Raw genomic sequence first — 21,599 nt, forward strand, 5'->3', positions numbered from 1 at the left:
TTGTAAAGCGAAGTAGCTAAAAGCACTAAATGTTTGAATAAAATACATAGTATGTAGAACAGAATTTATCACGGATTATGGTTTGTAAAAAAAATGTAAACAAGCTTGTTAATAAAATACTTTTGATTTTATTCTATCTGACTAATGCAAAATAAATACTGACTGAACGTTCAATGTTTTTTAGAAAGTGAAAACTACTTTTAAATTACCACTGTTTATTTACATTATAAAATACTTAACGTTTATGGAGTTGTCATAAATACTTGAAAACAAAGAAGAATGTGGTTTTTATTTATAATAACTTTTAGTTTTTTATTTCACATTCTTAGTACCTATGTATTATAGAAAATATTTTACTTAGTTTTTATTGTGAACAAAATAAATTAGTATTGGGTCAATTTACAAAGTATTTTTTTCTGTCTATCTTGTTCAAAAGAATTATCATTGTGAGATTTACAGTATCGGTTAAATCATAAGCAACCATAACATTTTAACTGTGATTATTTATCTCTTTTAGTAGGATACACGCTGTTTCCCTTATACAGTATTGTTCGAAACCTAAGCAACTTTTCCGTATAAAACATTCGAAGTCGTATGTATTATTTTTAAATTGTTTTATTTAATTTAAGACATTTAATTTATATTGTATAATGTACATTAGAGTGTCCCTTATAATTAAATGTTTGAAATGTTGAAACGGTACCCGCTGAATACTTTCGCAATGACCTAAAATACTTCAAAAATTTTTAGCTAAGAAGGACAACCCGTGCCGAACGTCGTTCAAAGTTTTGAGGTGCATTTTCAGGTGGAAAATAAGCAATTTTCTCAGTTTTTGTAAAAATTATGCCATTACTTTTGCAATTTAATTTAAAAGAATCGTAATGTGTACGTAATTATTACTCTAATGAGATATAAAATACACAAATTGGTCCAATTATGGACCAATCACCATGAAATTAGGTCGTGTGATTTATGTCTATATTAAAGTTAAGTATGTTGAATTTTGTGTGTGTACCAACATTTTTAAGCGATTTATACACGTTAAAGTGATTTTCGGAAGCGGGTCTATATGGGAGCTATGACTAATTATGGACCGATTGTAACAAAATTTGGTGACATGAATTGTGTATAGGTATATAAAACTTATTTGGAGCGCAATTTGTGGAGATACATTTATAAATTAAACATTTATGACCGATAAAGTCCAATTTCGGAAGGATTTGTATGGGGGCTAGGTGAAATAATGGACCGATTTCAGCCAGTTTCAATAGGCTTGGTCCTTGGGCCGAAAAAATAATATCTACCAAATTTGAGCGAAATATCTTCAAAATTCAGAAAGTGATTCTAAGTCGATCGGTATACTTTAAGGTGGGTGTTAGACTAATATTTTTTGCGTTACAAACATCTGCACAAACGCATTATACCCTCCCCACTATGGTGGTGCAGTGTATAATTATGTCAATACCTCCTATAGTTTTTCCGTACCTGCGATATAAATTTTGAGATTTTCGAGAAAAACTAATTTGTTGGCCATATCTTGGCGAATGAGCCCAATTTCCTTACTGCTATTAATTTTAAGTAAAATCTGTTCAGAATATTATAGTTCAGGTAATTTTAAATATAGTCTGATAGTTTTGCTAAAATCGGAAAACGTTAACCCTTAAATAGTGAAGGTCAAATTTTTAAATATTTGGAATATCTAATGGAAAGATAGCGAAATGTTATATATTTTTGGGCCAATTTTAAGAAAAATATAACGTGAAGTCTAGTATTTACAACAACAGCACAAAAATGGAAATTAACCCTTGAGAGCACTTGGGGTCAAAATGACTGTGTGTTTCGTTATTTTAAAAGTTCAGGGTCATTCGGACCCCAAGCACATTGAACATTGTACATTCTAATAAGAACAAAAGTTGAATTCAATTTCATGGAAACCAAAACAAAATTAACTCAATATATTACTATTCGAAACTTAAGCAACTTTCAGTACTTCTTATGACCTCAGCTTATTATTTTGGCATAGATTCATAAGATTTGTTAGTAATGTGGTTGTTGTTAATTCCCACTCTGATTTTAAGCCATTCATCAGTTCCTGCTTATTTCTAAAACGGCGAGTTCCGATCCTGTACTTTAAAATGCCGAAAAGATTCTCTATGGGATTCATGCCTGGAGATTGAGCTGGCCAATCCATGACTTTAATTTTGCCAAAGTCCAGTGTTTTAAAATTCTAAAATAAAATTTCATAAAAGTAATGAAAATTAACGAATATGTGTTATCATTTAGGCAAACCACTTTTTTAAATGTTTCTTTGTCATTATGAGTTTCATAGAAGGCATGAAGCTTCTCAAGTTATTTTCCAGTGTTTGTGTTCTCACAGTGCTGGAACTAATATTGAGATTAAGCCTACTCACAATATCTTTGGAAGAAATAAATGGTTTTTGATTAATTAAAAGGAAGATTTTACGATCTGATCGAGGTGATATTTTCCTAGGATGATCGCCGGTATTGTGTTCCTCTATTGTTCGAGTAGACTTATAGTTTTTAATTAATCGCGAAACTATTGATTTATTAATGCTCAATTTGTTAGCTATTAATATAACGAACATTAATATATAAATTATTTACAAGACAATCACATTGTGGGGATTAAAAATGGAATATGTAATCATATTCGAGAACACACATATTGAAAACAAAAAAATGTTTCCACGCTATGCTAAGTTGGTAATACATTGACTGTTACTGTAGTTTTAGACTGGGATCAATTATTACAATCACAATTTTTGCTTTATTCATAAAGTTTTAAAATCAAAGTTGATTTGAGCAAAGTAGTAGTTAAAGGAAGAATTCAACATATATTTTGGGGTTCACTACACTTCACAGCATCCTGCAAAGGGTCAGTGAACATTCTCTATTTCGTTATGGAATTTTAACTACCGCGCATGTCTATTTTATGTTATTTATTTTAATTTTTTTTTTCGCCAGTACTTTTCGTTTGGTCAGATACGAACGAACGAGTACATGTTAAAAATGTGTTTATTATTGAATGAATAAATTTAAATTGTTAAATTAATGTTAATTTCTATTAAACAATATTAAAACAACATATTTTGGGGGTATAATCAGCATACAAATATGTTTTGAGTAAGAAAACAGTTGGCGGCTGAAAATATGTAGCTGGTTAAATTTGTGTGTATAATATAAACAATGAATAACAAAAATTAAAAATATATAACAGTGTATTCCATTCTAATAAATTGTAAATTTAATTACAAAACTTATGAATTTATTTAATATCAAATACAAGTATTGTAAAACGAGTATTATATGCATCAATTCTTGAGTTACTGAATCGTTTGTTTGCTTGTTTGTTGATAAAAAAAATAAAAATCAAGCCAAAATAATTGTTTACAAAAATTAAATTAAATAGCTGAACAAATTGAACTTTAAGATTGCTGAAAAGGTTTTGAGCTTGTACTTTGAAAAATATAATTAAACGTAATAAAAATAATATATTGTTTTGTACATTTGTTTCCACCTTTATTGAAAATATTTAAAAGTCCCCTGATTAAAACAGTGTGAATTATGCTAGGAGATATCATAAATCCCTTTGATAACAAAGTTTTTAAAACTTCTTTAACGTTTGTCATAATAAAACCTTATTCGATCACGAAAATTCGATCTACGCTCCCGAAAGACTCGAATCTAATCAGGCGAACGTTTTTTTCCCCAGCAAGGAACTATCGAAAACATTGGAACTGATACAATAAACTTATGTTTGTATACATTTTTCTTAATTGAGTATTGTATACCAATATGACCGCTTAATGCAGACGCGGATTCAAAAGTTTTAATATAAAAAAAGAAAAATATGATTGACCTGGATCCGTTACCGATATTGTATATTGAAACTTATTTTTAATTTTTGTAAATTTTGTTAATAATATAATTCTGGTTGAAATTCCCGATATCATTCAAATACCGTCACCGAAATAATAGAAAATAGAGTTACCGCTAAAATACCGTTATCTTTTTACCGTTTGGTTTGCTGGTGTTTGTTAAATAAATTAAAATTTATTTTACATTTTTCCTTTTTTGTGTTTAAACTTTTTGGTTTTGGGGGAAATTTCTTTTTTTATTTCTTTTATCAACAGTGAGTATTTGGAAAGGAGCCAAAATTACAAAATAAATATAACCCAATCTTTATTGATGAAGGATATAAAAACCCCAAGATTATATCATTACAGTTATTACGCATAGAAAACAGATTCGTGATAGCAACCGAATTTGTTGCCAATCGAATGATTTTACCTTAGTGACCGAATTTTACAGTTGTGGCTACAAAATTTTAAAAGGAGTAACAAAAGTTTAGTTGCTTTAACTGAAATTCTTCCTTGTCAACTGACTTTCTATTGATAGAACCGAAAATTGTATGTTTGCAATCGTATCATTCGATTGGCAACAAATTCGGTTGCTATCATGAATCAGTTTTCTCTGTGTAACGTTCGATATCTAAAACTATTTATTGCTAATGAGGTGAGTTTACAAATCTTAAAATTTATTATTTTGAGACTCACTATCTGGCGCATACACGAATATATATATGATCTTATTTTCATATATAATCCACAACATTTCAAAATGCCTGCAGCGCATGAAACATAAAGAATGCCTAAATTTGAAGTTTTAACTGTTTTATTTTTTAATCAAGTTAACTCATACCCAAATTAAATAACATAGACCGACGCTTTAAGACCCTTTGTTTGTTATCATCGTCCATATTTATCCAATTATTTTCATGATGGTGATTCAATTGATTTCTGAGTTATTTTAAGAATGTTTTACCGAATATGCAACTCATTTTGTTATGAAATTAATTTTCAATAAAATTTTTGGTCATATGATGATTCATATATTTTATTGTGTCTGATTGTGTAAAGTTTTGTTTATTAGGATAACGACGTTAAAAATACAGATTTAATATTATCTTTAATCTAGTAAAAAATTAGGCCGTTCAATTATATTAAATAATTTACATTAATTGTATAAAAATGTCTTACGTATCAGAATGTCTTAACCCCCTGTCTATACTTGGAAAATATTTATCATAACAATTAATGACGTTTGTTGGCAATACAAAGTTGTAGCAGCAAAATCACTAACAATTTTTTCATAACAAAGCAGTAATATTAATAAATAGAGACTATAGCTGATAATTTTATATCCTGACAACAATTTTGACGTTTATCATGACTAAAATAGACATATAGTAAAGTCAGAAACAAATTGTATCAGAATTTTTGACATAAACTGATTTTTCAACCAAACAGATCGAGAGCCTATTTTCTAAATATCCCAGCAAAAAAATTATATGACAATGAAGTAGTTCAATCAGTAGTTCAATTTAAAGTTCGAATAAAGTCAAATGCACAATAAATTTTAATAATAACATTAAGAAAATTCAAATTTATTTCTAAATTCAATATAAAAACAGTTTTTAATCTCATCGAATTGTAAATTGAAGTGAAATATTTAAATTCCCAAATAATATTTAAAAACGGATATTTTATTATATTAAAATCGGATGATAGTATTAAGTGCTTCATTATTAACGTACTTATTCGAATTTAGGAAAGCATTTAGAATCCCAGCAAAAATTTACATGACAAAAAAGTAGTTTAGGTAGGGGTTCAAGTTATGACGAAGTGGTTCGATTTAGATTTTTACATTAGCGTGTCATTGATGATCATGTATTTATAAAAGAATTTAAATATAAGGGCTCTTCATTTTAAAGATTGCCTAGAACCAACCCAATAAGCACCAAAGCCCTAAAAATTTAAGCACTTGAACATTTTGTTGGAATTTGACTTGAATGCAAATGTAACTATGTTTAAAACTTGAAAAATATTTGAAAAAATTTAATATTTTTCAAATATTTTTTTAAATATTTTCAAAGAAGGATTTATGTTTCTTTTTTACTGGAGAATACTATTGAAATAAACTGACTATAATTCAATTGCTTGACTATAATTCAAAGCTTGAATTCCACTTGCTTTCAACTTGAATTACAGTAAAAATGTTTAGATTAGATTTTCTAAAAATGTCATATGAAACGAATATTATTAACAAAATTCAGTAAAACTATAAATAATTGCATATTTATTTCTATATTAAATCTAAATCTTTAATCTTTAATCTTCAATAATTATAAATAAATGTGAAATTTTTGAATTCCCAGATCATCCTTAAAAATTGTTCTTGAATGGTTTATATTTAAGTTCTTCATTATTGACGAATTTATTACAGTTTAGGAAGGTATTTAATTTAGAATGTAGTATTGCCTAAGAAGTCAAGACATTCACTTGAACTACTTAAATAATTTTTTACTGGGAATATTTGAAAGTAATTTAATATTTAATTAAAATAAATGTATGTAGATATTGTAGTATATGCGAAGTAATTACCTTTATTTCTTTACATGTGTTTATTACAATTTTGTATCCAACGTAAAGAAGCGACTGTGGTGGCTACCACTATATTTTATAAATTAATATTTATTGAATTAGAATATGATGTTAAATAATGTCCTAGCGAAAGGTCAATCAGCTAATGTGAAATTAACACACCTTGCTTTTTTTTTTTGTAATACAAATTTTTTACGTTCAACTAATATTATGCCAAACCTTTTATTCTTATTAAATAATGCTAAACATTATTATTTAAGAAAGAATTTGTTAATGTAATTAATTCAACTATAATACAACGGGATAACAAAGAAAGTCTTAACTGTGGAGGGTTTATTTAATCAAAATAAACCACAGGATAAGTCATTTAAAATTGTTAATAATATGCTGCAGTATATTAAAATACATTACAGAAAAACAAATATTTCTTTGTGAATAAGACAGAATTAATATCAAACGGTATATGCCATTAAAAAATTTAAATCTACGATTTCTGTATTCATAAAATCCTAGACTTCTTGACCCTTGCAATTCCAAAAATAATACGTACGAATTTTAAAGAAGATAAAACCACATTTATTGAGAGCAAAAAAACCGAAGTTTGCTTTCAAAAATAGAATTCATGCTACCACAAATTCACCACATTCTTTAGTAGCTTAACCCGATTTTAAGATCAAAGCAATTATGTCAAGTCATCGTTTTAAATTGTTTTGTAACCACAAATATAACATTTTAAAAATTTCTTTAGGTACATTCAGATTGAAAAATAGCGTGACCGCTAAAAATATGGACATAAAATGTCATTGTCACATAATTTCTTAAAAAAGTTTTGTCTTAAAAAAATATATATGTATTTAAATTAAATTTTAGAATGTTTGCTAATATTTTTACACTTTTTGACAAACATCTAGGTATTATATGAAGGTCATTGAGGTAGGTCATTAGGAAGGTCATTGAGGTTGGTGGTAAACTTTAAAGGATGATTAAACGGCTAAGTAAGCTTAAGTAACAAATAAGAATTCAATTTCCATGCACTGTATTTCGGAAACCATGAAAGATAATGAACTAAAATGTAAATTTTTTAGGTTAATAAAAAAATAAACAGTGAAGTCAAACATGGAAGTTAAAAAAACTATTTTCACAAATTTTTCAGAGCGAAATCTTACAAAAAGCTGATAAATTCTATGACCGAATATAATTAAAGTTCAGTTACCTTATTACCTTACCTTTCCCATTACCTTATGGATCAAGACTGCCATAGACTAAAACATTGATAACTGTAACAGTTTTTAACAAAATAATATGATATAGTCGTCTTGTTTAACACAGGGCGAATAGGCGAATATATTTGTTGAGTTCGATCACCCTGTTAATAAATTGATGACTAATTGGATATTTAAACATGTTTGGTTTTGAAATCTTCTCAGAAGTTACTAATCGGGGAATACATTGGCTACGTAATAATAACACATTGAAATTATTTAGTACTTTTCAAAAAAGTTAGGCTTTTGGCTAAAACTTAACTTTAGTTATTTTTTAACCTAAAGTTAAACTGACAGTTTTCAAACAAAAATAATTTTAACCGACAGTATAACTATGAGTTAACACTTAACCAGACTTTGTGTAGGGGTAAGTTGACAAAATTGGTATTTTCAATAAACTTAATTCAAATAATAAAAAGTTAGTATTTTTATTATTTGAAATTATTCATAGAATATCGTTAACGGTTTTTACGATAATTGCAGTAATTTCGGTAGCAATCGATTAACGGTAATGTTAGCCTACATTGCAAAATCTCCATTATACATCACAGTTTACACTAATGATATTTGAGAAGGGGTTACCTTTTTTTGTATTAATTTTTAAAATAAACCAAATTGTTTGTTGGTTTATTTATGATTGGACAATTTTCCACTTGAATATATTTCACAGTAATGAAGGTTTATATAATAAAATTAATATTTTCAAATGTTTAATATAAATAAATATCTAATTCTAAATAATGTTTTGCTCTCTAACCCGTTATTTAATTTGTAAACATGTAGTAGTTATTCAATAAAAACTAAATTTTAAATAGAAATATCTCAGAGTTACCAGAGTTGGAAAAATAAATGTTTATTCGGTATCAAAATGTTTTTTGCAACCTCAGATTACTAAAATTTAAATTATATTAATTCTGTGGTGCCACTCGTCTGTGGATAATACTTTTATAAACGAAATTTTCGATAGAAAAAACTGTTATACTGAAAAATTTTCAGACAATTTTCCACAGAAGTAACTAGTATAGCAAACGTTTTGTATAGTTCCATAGAAAAACTAAATTTACTATTGAAAATAACTGTTATACACAAAATGTTTGATAGATAGAACTGTTATACAGACAATTTCCCATAGAAGAAGCAACTAGCAGAATTTCTATAGAATACACTTTTTTTACATAGAAGCAATTGTTACGCAAGCAATTTCATATTGAATAAACTGTCATTTACACAATTTTTTATTCAACAAACTGTTATACAGCCAATTTTCCATAAAAAAAACTGTTATACAAACAATTTTCTTTAGAAAAAAAAACTGTTATACACATTCAAATGTTTTGAGCTTCTTTCCAATAAGTATTGGGTTAGCATGACTCTCTTTTCAAGATGTCGAAATTGAATGAAAATAAGATTAATACGGACATAATCCAATCATAAAAAAATAAAAAAAAAAATATTTGAAAGTATCAAATGATTCGGTTTTGAACATCGTATCAACGTTTCCATTCCTGCTTGCAGCCAGATAATGTAAGCCGTATTTCGCAACCCGCATTCTTAGGAAAGTCTATAGAAATTTTATTTTATTTAGTTTAGGTATCGCAAACAATGTGAAGCCTTAAAATTTGTACACTGCTAAGCATTACTATGTGTTTGCCGGATAAAAGATAAAGGCTACATTTTTGTGTTTAGAAATAATAATATTTACATATTATAAATCTAAATGTTGTTTATCTTTTTTAGATAACATTAAAAAAACTGAGAAATTGTTTAAGAATATTTCTCAAAATGGATAATTTTTGTTATTTCTTTATTATTATAATTCTAAATATTGTCTATTTTCTTAGATAACATTAAAACACAATTTTTTTGTGTGTTGATTTTTCAAAAAAAAACATCAACATTTTTAATTTTTTTAATTTTATTTCGAAAGATTGAAGAAATAGCTATCTAAACTATTTGGGACAAATTTTGCTAAGAACAATAGGTAATAAGTTACATGGATGAGAAAACACACATGTTTGGCCAAAATGTCAAATTTTGACGTCCTCTAACTCGAGAGTTCTGACCGATCATGTTGAAAAATTGTGCCTCCATTGCATAGTTTTCAAAATTGTTTCCAATATATTGTCACTCACTGTATGTATTATTTTCGCCAACCTATACATATGCTCCACTAAAACTATAACAAAGCAAAAACCAAACCTAAATCGCGTTAAAAGAGGTCTCAATGTTAACAATTTTTTCTTATTGTTCATATTTTTTTTACACATGTTGTTGTGTCTGTCGTTTCAAACTGTATTTATGCCAAATACAAGATCTTGCTCTTGCTATATTATTTCTTTTTTTTTATTTTTTCTTCTATTCTCTGTTGGTTTTTATTCTTTCTTTGTTTAATTTCTTTTCAATGATAAAAAAAACTGAAACTTCAGTTGACTAACAACAAACAACTTGATTATACGTACGGGTTTTATCTTTCGGATATCAATGTGGTTTTAATTTAAAGTGTAATTGTTGATACATGCGAACATATGTATAAAATAATATTTGCCTAAATAATTATTAAATTAACAATATTATTAAGTGTGTATTAGAAAAAAACCCGGTTAAAAATTCTTAAAATTAAATATAGAAAATATTATTAATCAAATTTTAAAGAAAATATATGTAGATACAAATAAAAAAAAATGACTACGTACATACATTTACATTTCCGTTTGCATTTCTGACTCACACTAACTATTAACAACTAGAGATGAAAGTGTTGACATTTAAATTGTTATACTCAACATTAGATAATATAAAAATATATTATTTAAAAGAAAATTTTATTAAAAATATCAGAATGAAAATAATGTTTTCAAAATATTAAGTTTTGGTGGATAATGGAGATTATTATTATGTCACAGCTTCCATAATTGATGCAAATTTTCAATTTTGGAAATTCAATGTCAAAAATTAATTTCAAGTGGATACATTTTTCTTTTTTTTACCTAACGATCCTCCTTAATATTTATTATTTTATATTTAAATAAAAAAAATATTTCTTCGGATTTTAGTGCACGTAATTAAAGCACCATTTGTGCTATAATTACGTGCACTAAATAAACTATAAAAACTTACATTTTATAATTAAAATAGTATAAGTAATTGTAAAAAATGTCTCAGTATGTACATTGTGATAAGAAAAGTTCACTTTACTGAGTAATGGGCAAAACAAGTTTTTCACCTGTTCTCAAGTACCACTCAGATTGATTTTTTTCTAAATAATTCACTTATAAGAGTAACATACATATACATTAGGGGTAAATCAAATTGCGGACCTGTCATGCAGTGGAAAGTCTTTGTCATATTATAGCTTTATGATGAATTCAATATTCCAATTAAATAAAGAATAGCATGACCTGTGGTAATTTATTTTGGGAATTGAAATTATTATGTGCGGTCTAAAATGAAACGTTCACAAAATTTGTGTAATTTTGTTCTCCACAAACAGCGCTCATTCAAATGCAAAACTTTACTCTCAGTATGAGCATCTCTTTCAAATGTTTGATTTGATGATTTGTTGTTTTTGTTTTTAATTAAATTAATAAATTTATCTCTTTCCGTTATTCATTGAAGTAAAAAGGTTGAATGTTAAATTTTAGTATTTTTATACACAACTTATCTACGTACATATACATACATATAATAAAGGTATTCACGTCAAAATGTTTAAACTATGAAAACTATAAACTTTTGCACTACCTACAATTTATTGCATAATTACGCGCCCATTTTAAAGTTTAGTTTAATATAAAATATAACAAAAATTTCATCTGCAAATTATAAAAATACATAAATTACACTTACATACATATGGGGGATTTCATGTCAAGTGAACCAACTTTTGAAATCGATGTCTTCCGATCGGGATGAAATTTGCACCAAGGTTAGCTCTATTGGATAGTAACTCAGATACAATTTTTCAACAACATCGGTCGAGAACTCTCTGAGTTATAGGGGGTAAAATTTTGACAATTTGGTCAAACAGGGGTTTTTTCTTATCCATGTAACTTATTACCTATTGTTCTTAGCAAAATGTGTTCCAAATAGTATAGATAGCTATTTCTTCGATCTTTCGAAAAAAAATATTTAAAAAAAAAAATAAAAAATTTTTAATATTTTTTTTCCGAAATCAAAAACTTTTTTGACTTTTTTTTAAAATACGCTATTTTTTTTTATTTTTTTTTTTTTCTTAAAATAAAGTTTAGATATTTTCCTTGAACACCTACTTGGTCGCTTAGTGGGATGCGAGTGGGATATCTATCAAAATAAATATTTTGTAACTCAAAACATAAAATTTTTGACTTTTTTTGCAAAATCAAAAACTTTGTTGACTTTTTTTTTTCAAAATGGACCCTTTTTTAATCTTTTTTTTTAGGTCAAACAAAAGCTTAGATATTATCCTTGAAGACCCTTTTGGTCGCTTAGTGGGATGCGAGTGGGATATCTATCAAAATAAATATTTTTTAACTCAAGACTTACAATTTTTGACTTTTTTTTTTGCAAATACGATTTTTTTTCCAAATGGGCCCTTTTTTAAAATTTTTTTTGTAGTCAAAAGAAAGCTTAGGTCCATTCCTTTAAGATATTTTTAGTCCCTTAGTGGGATGCGAGTAGGATATCTATCAAAATAAATATTTTGTAACGCAAGACATACAATTTTTTAATTTTTTTTTGCAAAATCAAAATTTTTTTCCAATATGGGCCCTTTTTTAATTTTTTTTTTTTGCTCAAAAGAAAGCCTAGGTCCATTCCTTTAAGATATTTTTAGTCCCTTAGTGGGATGCGAGTGGGATATCTATCAAAATAAATATTTTGTAACGCAAGACATACAATTTTTTAATTTTTTTTTGCAAAATCGAAATTTTTTTCCAATATGGGACTTTTTTTTAAAAATTTTTTTTGCTCAAAAGAAAGCTTAGGTCTTTTCCTTTAAGACCTATTTTGTCACTTAGGAAGATGTGAGTAGGATATCTATTAAAATAAAAATGTTGTAACTCAAGACATTCAATTATTGACTTTTTTTTTGCAAATTCGAATTTTTTTTCAAAATGGGCCCTTTTTTAAAAATTTTTTTTTTGTCAAAAGAAAGCTTAGGTCCATTCCTTTAAGATATTTTAGGTCCCTTAGTGGGATACGAGTGGGATATCTATCAAAATAAATATTTTGTAACTCAAGATATACAATTTTTGATTTTTTGGCAAAATCAAAAACTTTTTTGACTTTTTTTTAAAATGGGCCCTTTTTGTAATTTTTTTTTTTGCTATAAAGAAAGCTTAGGCCTATTCCTTTAAGATGGTTTTGATCGCTTAGTGGGATGCGAGTGGGATATATATCAAAATAAATGTTTTGTAACTCAAGACATACAATTTTTGTGTTAAAACATTTATTTTGATAGATATCCCACTCGCATCCCACTAAGGGACTAAAAATATCTTAAAGGAATGGACCTAGGCTTTCTTTTGAGCAAAAAAAAAAATTAAAAAAGGGCCCATATTGGAAAAAAATTTTGATTTTGCAAAAAAAAATTAAAAAATTGTATGTCTTGCGTTACAAAATATTTATTTTGATAGATATCCCACTCGCATCCCACTAAGGGACTAAAAATATCTTAAAGGAATGGACCTAAGCTTTCTTTTGACTACAAAAAAAATTTTAAAAAAAGGGCCCATTTGGAAAAAAAATCGTATTTGCAAAAAAAAAAGTCAAAAATTGTAAGTCTTGAGTTAAAAAATATTTATTTTGATAGATATCCCACTCGCATCCCACTAAGCGACCAAAAGGGTCTTCAAGGATAATATCTAAGCTTTTGTTTGACCTAAAAAAAAAGATTAAAAAAGGGTCCATTTTGAAAAAAAAAAGTCAACAAAGTTTTTGATTTTGCAAAAAAAGTCAAAAATTTTATGTTTTGAGTTACAAAATATTTATTTTGATAGATATCCCACTCGCATCCCACTAAGCGACCAAGTAGGTGTTCAAGGAAAATATCTAAACTTTATTTTAAGAAAAAAAAATAGCGTATTTTAAAAAAAAGTCAAAAAAGTTTTTGATTTCGGAAAAAAAATATTAAAAATTTTTTATTTTTTTTTTTAAATATTTTTTTTCGAAAGATCGAAGAAATAGCTATCTATACTATTTGGAACACATTTTGCTAAGAACAATAGGTAATAAGTTACATGGATAAGAAAAAACCCCTGTTTGACCAAATTGTCAAAATTTTACCCCCTATAACTCAGAGAGTTCTCGACCGATGTTGTTGAAAAATTGTGTCTGAGTTACTATCCAATAGAGCTAACCTTGGTGCAAATTTCATCCCGATCGGAAGACATCGATTTCAAAAGTTGGTTCACTTGACATGAAATCCCCCATATATGTAAAATATAAATAAGTAAACGTTTTATATTTCTCGGTTTCCTCGTTTAGGACCTATGGTGTTTTAATTGCTTTTAAACGTCGGACGGAAATTTTGTTCTAAAATTGTTTGGTTGTACCAATTTTACCCATTTTCAATACATTTCTGATCAACGGACAATATTTAAGGAAGATTTCATCTTTAGGCCCTTTTTTGACTTCAACATACAGGCGAACGGAGATAGTATTAGAATTTTATAATTACCCAGAATGTACAATATATAAATTTGTGGGTCTACGACCAATACTTCAATGTGTTACAAACGAAATGACAAAATCAATACACTGCCCATCTTTTTGATGGCAACTTATTTAAAATCGGCAAAATTGTTAGCCCTGAAAATCTTGATAATAGTTATTTTGTGTCCTAAATAAAACTAGACGTTAATACCGCTGATAAGAATTTAAATTTGAATGAACTATTGTACCGACAACTTTTAGTAATTTTTAAGAAACTGAATTTGATGTTTTGTAGTTCCTGGATTTCTGGTTTGCCGCCCTCATCATTTTTATAAATATGTATGTATTGAGTTCGACAACAATTAAATCCCTAAAGATTGTTTTGCTATAAATAAACAAATTGACAAGTCTTTTTAACCTACATATCCTAATAAAATGCTTGCTTTTAGAATTAGGAAACATTTTAGTAAAAAACAATTAAGAGAGCTATATTCGGCTGTGCCGAATCTTATATACCCTTCACCAAATTATACTTTAAAATAAAAATTTGAAATATTTTTAGGTAAACAAATTCCAGTTGTTTTTTCGAAATTGTTTTTTAATTTTTTTTTTAAATTTTAAAAAATTATTTTTTTTTATTTTTAAAAAAAAAAATTTAATTTAAAATTTTTTTTTTTAATATTTAGTGAAAAAAAATTTTTGGTGAAAAAAAAAAAATTCGGATTAAAAAATATTTTTTCCGATTTTGACCCATTGTAGGTCCAACTTACTACGGTCTTTATCATTAGATATCCATATTGTCTATATTAATGATTTAGTAATCCAGATATGGGTCAAAAATCGAGGTTGTCCTGGTTTCTTCCTTATATATCAGCCATTTGTGGACCGATTTTCTCGATTTTAAATAGCAACCGAGCCTGAAGAATTTTAACCGAAAGTAAAGTTTAGTGGACTAAAACATGTCAGTTTTATCAGTCTTTATATGTTAACAATAATGAAGTAAATCGTCTGTGACAGATCATAGCTTATTAAATGAGAGTTCAATATTAATCATTTTGGGTAAAATTATATTAATAGAATATTTTTTGTATGGCTTATTTTATTACCTTGTTTTGATTAAATTAATAACAAATCTGAAAAATTGTTTTACAGAAGTAAATTGAAAAAAAAAAACGAAATAATACTTTAATGATTTTTTTTAAGTTCGAAATATATTAAGCAATCCAAATATTTCTCTCAGTGGTCATGAAAAAAAGCAATACACCCGCTTAGCATATACATTCGTCGCTGTTTCGGTGATGACTAAACAAAAGAAAATACCAATATGCGTTAGCTTGCATAATTGTGCTATGAAATGTACATCAATGATTTACAACAATTCCCGGTTCGTTTAATTGATTTCAATACAAACATATGTTCATTTTAAAACCACTTTTGTTTTAAATTGTTTTTCATACCAAAAACTTTTTTTGGTCTTTAAATGTTTGCCCTATGACAGGCTATATTAAAATTGACAGCCTCATCCTTGTTACAACAATATAAATTCATAACAATAATACCTATATTTGGGGTTTTTGTGTAAATCAGTGGTCGGCATAAAGAGAAATCAATCATGGACTAAAATAATGGACTTTAATTTATTTTTTTCTATACAGAAATTTATTATTTATTTTTTATAATTTGTATGAACTTTGGTGATATTCGTGTTATTTGATTCGAAAATGTTTTCGAAATACTATGTAAAAAGCATACAAATTCGAAAGAGTTACCTGCCAAAGCGAGGTACAAAAAAACCACCCTGCTGGTAAAATATTTTCGATTTCGAATGTCTTATATCTTCTGAACATATTTTTTTAACTTTTCCGATAGAAGCTGCTCTTTATATTTTCAACTACTTATCTACTCGATATATACAAATTGAGATGATTCCTCATATTTGTGTATGAGAATTCACAAGTAGTTTGTTTACTAGAATTTTATTCAGAACGAAATACATAAAAATTAAGAGATTTTTTGAATGTTTTTTTTTGATTTTGATTAAGAGATTTTTTCACATTTTCTTTTATTTGAAGTTGCAGGAAATGTATAATTGAGAACGTACTTTCTAAAAAGTTTACCTAGTATTATTGTACTGTGACAATGAGCAATGAGTTTTCAAAAAATATTAACGTCATAAGAAAGTTTCGAATCCCTTAGTCATACATCACGTTTTTATGTAAACGGCAATAAACAAAAATGTTCAATATTCAATAAACACAATTTTAATTATTTAAATATTAAATATCACTTTTTTATATTTAAAAAAATATTAAGTTTCGTTGAGATTTCAACATAATGCAATGTGACGAAAAGTAGAGAACTGCTATTTTGCTTTATCATTGCAATAGTTTATACCTTTGTACCTTCTTTGTTTGCATAACGATAGTTAAAACCTATATTTGACACTTTTATATTTACAAACAGTTTGTTTATTACTAGTACAAGAAAGGCGTTTAGTTTCGAATTCCAAATATGTAAGTCCAATTTGGAATTTCGTTTTACAGTTTACTATTTTTACATACTTATAAATTACTACTTATTTTAATGCCTTGAACATTCGTACATATTTCAAAAAAGATTTCTTGATGTAAGAAATATGTATTAATGTGCGCACTAATTTTTTCATACGCTAATCTTATAAAAACCTTGTAAATAAACATTTCGTCAACTAAAATGTAAAAAGCCATAACTAAAGCTAACCCGATAAACTAAAGTGACTCGAATTCTTAAATTATATAGATTTTGTAAATTGCAAACCAATATTAAATTTAGATGAGAAATCTGATACGTGTAGTTAAATATATCATTAGTAATGGCCTTTTGTATTTCAAGTGACGAAATGTTTTGCCCAAGACCTTTATTTAAATTTCTTAAACTTGTGGATTAAATTGTTGTAAGCTAGCTGTAAATGCTGACTATGTTTATTCTGCTAGTTAGTGTCTAAATATTACTTTTTCTGAGCATTCTTTAAAAATTACGAATATTAATATTTTTTATGTACTTGAGTCTGAACCCCGTATTGTGACCTTTATGACAATGACAAAATTATAACAAAAATGCTTTAAATAACAGTGTCCATACAATAATTGTAAAATGTTCAGTTCTGTTATAATTTTGACACTGGCATAAAGTTTAGAAAGATACGACGATCAAAAAACGATTAGTTTGAAAAAATTAAATATCAGTTAAGTTCTGCAGATACACCCAGAGTCTTTGGTGGTCATCGAACCCGCAACCCACAGATTGATAGTTCAGAATATACCATCTACTTTTAATTAGTTTTGTTTAAAAGGATCGATTTTTTTAATTCAAATAAATGTTGTACATATATAGTTTTATCAGAAAGTACTGTATTTTACATTTTTGGTATCCTAGGTTAAAGTGCAAACGTTTGACTTTATGTTCATTGCGTTCAAGTACAATTCTACATAGCACCTACATGAGTACATATATTTATATAAACATTTATTTATATTGTAGCTAAGCAATAAAGTTGTCTATAAATTTTTTAACTAATCGAATTCATGTCTAAATTCAATTTATCACCAGCGGGTGTTACTTTCATCACTAGCAACTACATATTTTATTCCGCAAGTTTGTTAGTTCGTCAGTAGTAGGTGGGTCAACGTGTTGTAAACTACATGTGTAAACTAATATAAAAATGATAAAGTGACAAAGTACTTTAAACACTTTGTTCATGTACAAAAAAAAGAAAATCCATAAAAAAGACAGTATGAGTTAAAATAACATTTATTGAACAGATTTAATGAATATAATCAAAAAAAAACGTTGCATCAATTTGAATTTTATTTTTTACAGAAATCTGAATGTGAAGTTATTAGAAATATGAACTTTATCAAGTTAAAATAAAAGGGCCAGACAATTTGTTAAAATTAAAGTTAAGTTTTCATTGTTTTGTCTTTCGAATAATCTGTCTTTATATTTTGAACCTGGTAGATTCAGTGCGATTTGAATACAAAATATTTGGCATAAAAATAATATACAGAGGTGACAATAAAATGGAAGCTTTTCCAAATATCCAATTAATAGATCGAAATGCAATAAAATCAATTCGGTTTTTTTTTATAGAAATAAAGCTTTATTTATCTAGAGGCTAATAAATCGAGCCAATTTTAGCCAATCATTTCGCCAATTTTTGTTAAACTTTCTAGTAAATTTTTATTTAAGGTAATTTTTCGATTTTTTTTACAAATTGATTTTTTTGGTATTTTTTTCATGTTTGAAAAAATCAATTTCCCAAAATTGAAAAATTTTCAAAAAAGTACCTTTTGTTTGCGGCTCCTCAAATATACATACATATATATTTGGTGAAAAATTATATTTTGAAAACTTAAATTAAAGAATATAGAGGGTATTCATTTCAAAAAAATGGAAAAGTACACTCTGATTTTTTTAACACTTTAAAAAACAAGAAAAAATATTCAAAAAAACAATTGTATTTTTTTTGTGGAATTTTGTTCATGTCCCTTTTTTTGAAATGACATAATTGAAATTTTCTGAAATAAAATTTGAAAATTTTTGAAATATAATTTTAAATTTATAAAATTTAATTAAAAAATAAATAATTTCAGAAATAAGACAAGACATTTTTTGAAATATAATTTCAATCTCCTCAATATTTTCAATTGGAAATGGTGTAAAAATGTCTATTTATTAAAAGTGTTATAAATTTATACTGGTATACTACTATGTAATAAATAAATTATATAATTTTGTTTTTATTTTATTTTTGCAGTTCTTTTTTAATGGATACATTGATCGTTTTGAGAACCTCACATTGCCAAATGATTTCAATAGAAGGAAAAATTAAGCTTTAATTATATGATAGTGTGCATGCAGCAGCATCATTCATCAACAAATAAAAATTAAAAAAAAACACATTCCTTCAACAAACTAACAAAATAAAGACGAATACAATAGTTTCACAATAAAATTTACAAAAATGACATTGAAAACGTTAGATGTTTATTACACAAGATTAAGTCAAACAAAGTCATTATGGAAGACGATGATGAGCTTTTGTTTATTACTGCTGGTGGTTTGCAGTTTGTGCAAAACAAGTAGTGCATTTGAAATGAATACCAAATTAAACTTAAAGCCTACAAAATACACGGAATATTCAAAAAATGTAACGTATAAAAGTACCACGGAATACAATGCCCGTGGAATGAAACCCCTGTATGATATCACCCAAAAAGTAATGTGGCTTTTGATTGGCGGGGAAACTCCAATACCAGATGGTGAGTAATAAGTTTATGATTGGATTTTTTCAAAAATTATCACGATTTCTTTTGAACATTTACAGGCTATTTACAGTTTAAAGACTCAAAAATTCAGTTGGGTCCAAAAGTTGAGCGCAATGAATGGGGAGACCTAATATTGCATTATTGGCCCATTTTATTGATAGTTTTGCTGATTGGAGTTTTAGTTGCATCCATGCCCATTATAGGGTAAATTGTTAATATGAAATGTTTTATTTTTTACTTTAATTTTGTTATTTTTTGTTTCCTTTTAGCTTATGCTTCTGCTGTTGCCGTTGTGCTGGTGCGTGTGGTGGTCGTTCGGAGCCATTTGATAAAAAACATGATACGTGTCGCCGTGTATTTCTTGGTTTCTTTTTAATACTGCTAGCAACGGGAATATTGTAAGCATTTACTATTAAATTAAGCAATAGCTGATGAGTAGGGGGCGGATTTTCATGCATTTATTATTGGAAAATATGCGCCTAAAATATGCTTAAAAAAATCAAAATATGACCTGAAAAGTTAAAAAATATGCACTTATTTTTTTGTGCAGAAACATAAAATAATTAAGTATGGATTCCGAAATTCCAAAAAATACGCAACACTGTTGCCAGCAGTTAGAACTCTTTAAATTATACCAGGAATTAAACAATTAAAGCTCTAAAACTATTTTTAAAATAACTTTTCTTCTGAAAAAACGATGGATATTTATATTAATTGTAATATCTTGGTATGAATACTTGTTTAAAACCATAGAGCTTCTATATTGTGACTTTCTTTTTAAAATCATCAATATTTTGATCGTGCTGTAAAGTAGCAACCGACCTTAATTTTTATATCGTAATAACCGAGCAATTAAACAATTAGTAAATGTATCACTTATAGACGGAAATTGTTAATAATGTCTGATCACTTGGCTAACTCCAATTTATATATTTTGGGTCATTTGACGTGATATTTGTAATGCAGAGAGAAGTCAATTGGTTACTTTATACATCCCATGTAATCTAGCATAAAGACAATTGTCACTTAAGTGTCTCTATGTAATCTATAGTGTAAGAACTTTAAACGTTAATTGTGTAGTGCATTTGTCTCTAAGTTATCCAAAATCCCTAGTTTACGACAGTCTCGTAGAACTGCTTGGAGCTGTTACTGTGTAGGTGAAGTTACAAAATCTTTCGATGAAAACAAATATGACAAAATTTTTGTCGAAACAATGTATTGCCCATTATCGACAAAAAATTATATTTTTATTAAAAATTGGCATAATATGCATATAAATATACATTTTGAAGTAAAATATAAAAAAATATGCATTATTAATAAAATATGCACTAACAAATCGATGCCATTTTGCAGCAAAATGTGCGATTCGGATAGATAATTAGTCTACATTGTATTTTGATGTTCGAGAAAAAACATGCATTTGCATATAAATCCGCCCCCTACTGATGAGTTTTCTAAAAATCTTATTTGTCCATAGGTTTGGTGTTATTGTCGCATTTGCCACCAATAGTTATATGCAATATGGTATCGATGACAGCACTGCCGTAGTTCGTGCGGGTAGCAATGATACTCAAACATTCTTGGATGTAACTTCCGAACAGTTGGAATATGTGTTAGTAAATAATTACAAACAATTATCAGATCACTTGGAACTTATATTAAGAGGTATTTTATTTTGGAATTTAAATAAAAGTTTTATAATTTTTAATAATTTGATTGTAATTTAGAAACGTCCGACTTTATTATTACTCAGTTAGAACAGAAATCGATGGCTGTTTCGGTGGGCTATCTCACTGATTTCCTCAAAAAGCTGCCAGACTTGCAGCTAAAATTGCAGAAAATGAAATTGATAACGAATGATCTTCGAGTGTATGCTTCTCAATTAAGTGATGGTACGTACATATTAATTTCCGATTTTAAAAATTTTATTCTCA

The 21,599-nt window shown here is 27.2% G+C and overlaps 1 protein-coding gene across 6 annotated transcripts in view; it reads left to right on the forward strand.

The window, feature by feature from the left end:
• The window catches only part of promL (prominin-like), a 32,121-nt gene that overhangs the window by 1,117 nt on the left and 9,405 nt on the right, over positions 1 to 21,599 (forward strand). For 5 of the 6 annotated variants that reach the window (XM_065506325.1, XM_065506323.1, XM_065506326.1 and 2 more), the window contains exons 2-6: positions 19,152 to 19,656; positions 19,722 to 19,866; positions 19,932 to 20,060; positions 21,143 to 21,330; positions 21,393 to 21,557. In XM_065506325.1, coding sequence (XP_065362397.1) covers positions 19,359 to 19,656; positions 19,722 to 19,866; positions 19,932 to 20,060; positions 21,143 to 21,330; positions 21,393 to 21,557 — 925 coding nt within the window. In that variant the 5' untranslated portion in view covers positions 19,152 to 19,358. Of the gene's footprint in view, positions 1 to 10,184; positions 10,304 to 19,151; positions 19,657 to 19,721; positions 19,867 to 19,931; positions 20,061 to 21,142; positions 21,331 to 21,392; positions 21,558 to 21,599 lie in introns of those variants that run through there. The other variant, XM_065506324.1, reaches the window with a different exon arrangement.

Source organism: Calliphora vicina, chromosome 3 (assembly GCF_958450345.1).
Source record: "Calliphora vicina chromosome 3, idCalVici1.1, whole genome shotgun sequence".
In the NCBI taxonomy this organism is placed as follows: Eukaryota; Metazoa; Arthropoda; class Insecta; order Diptera; family Calliphoridae; genus Calliphora; species Calliphora vicina.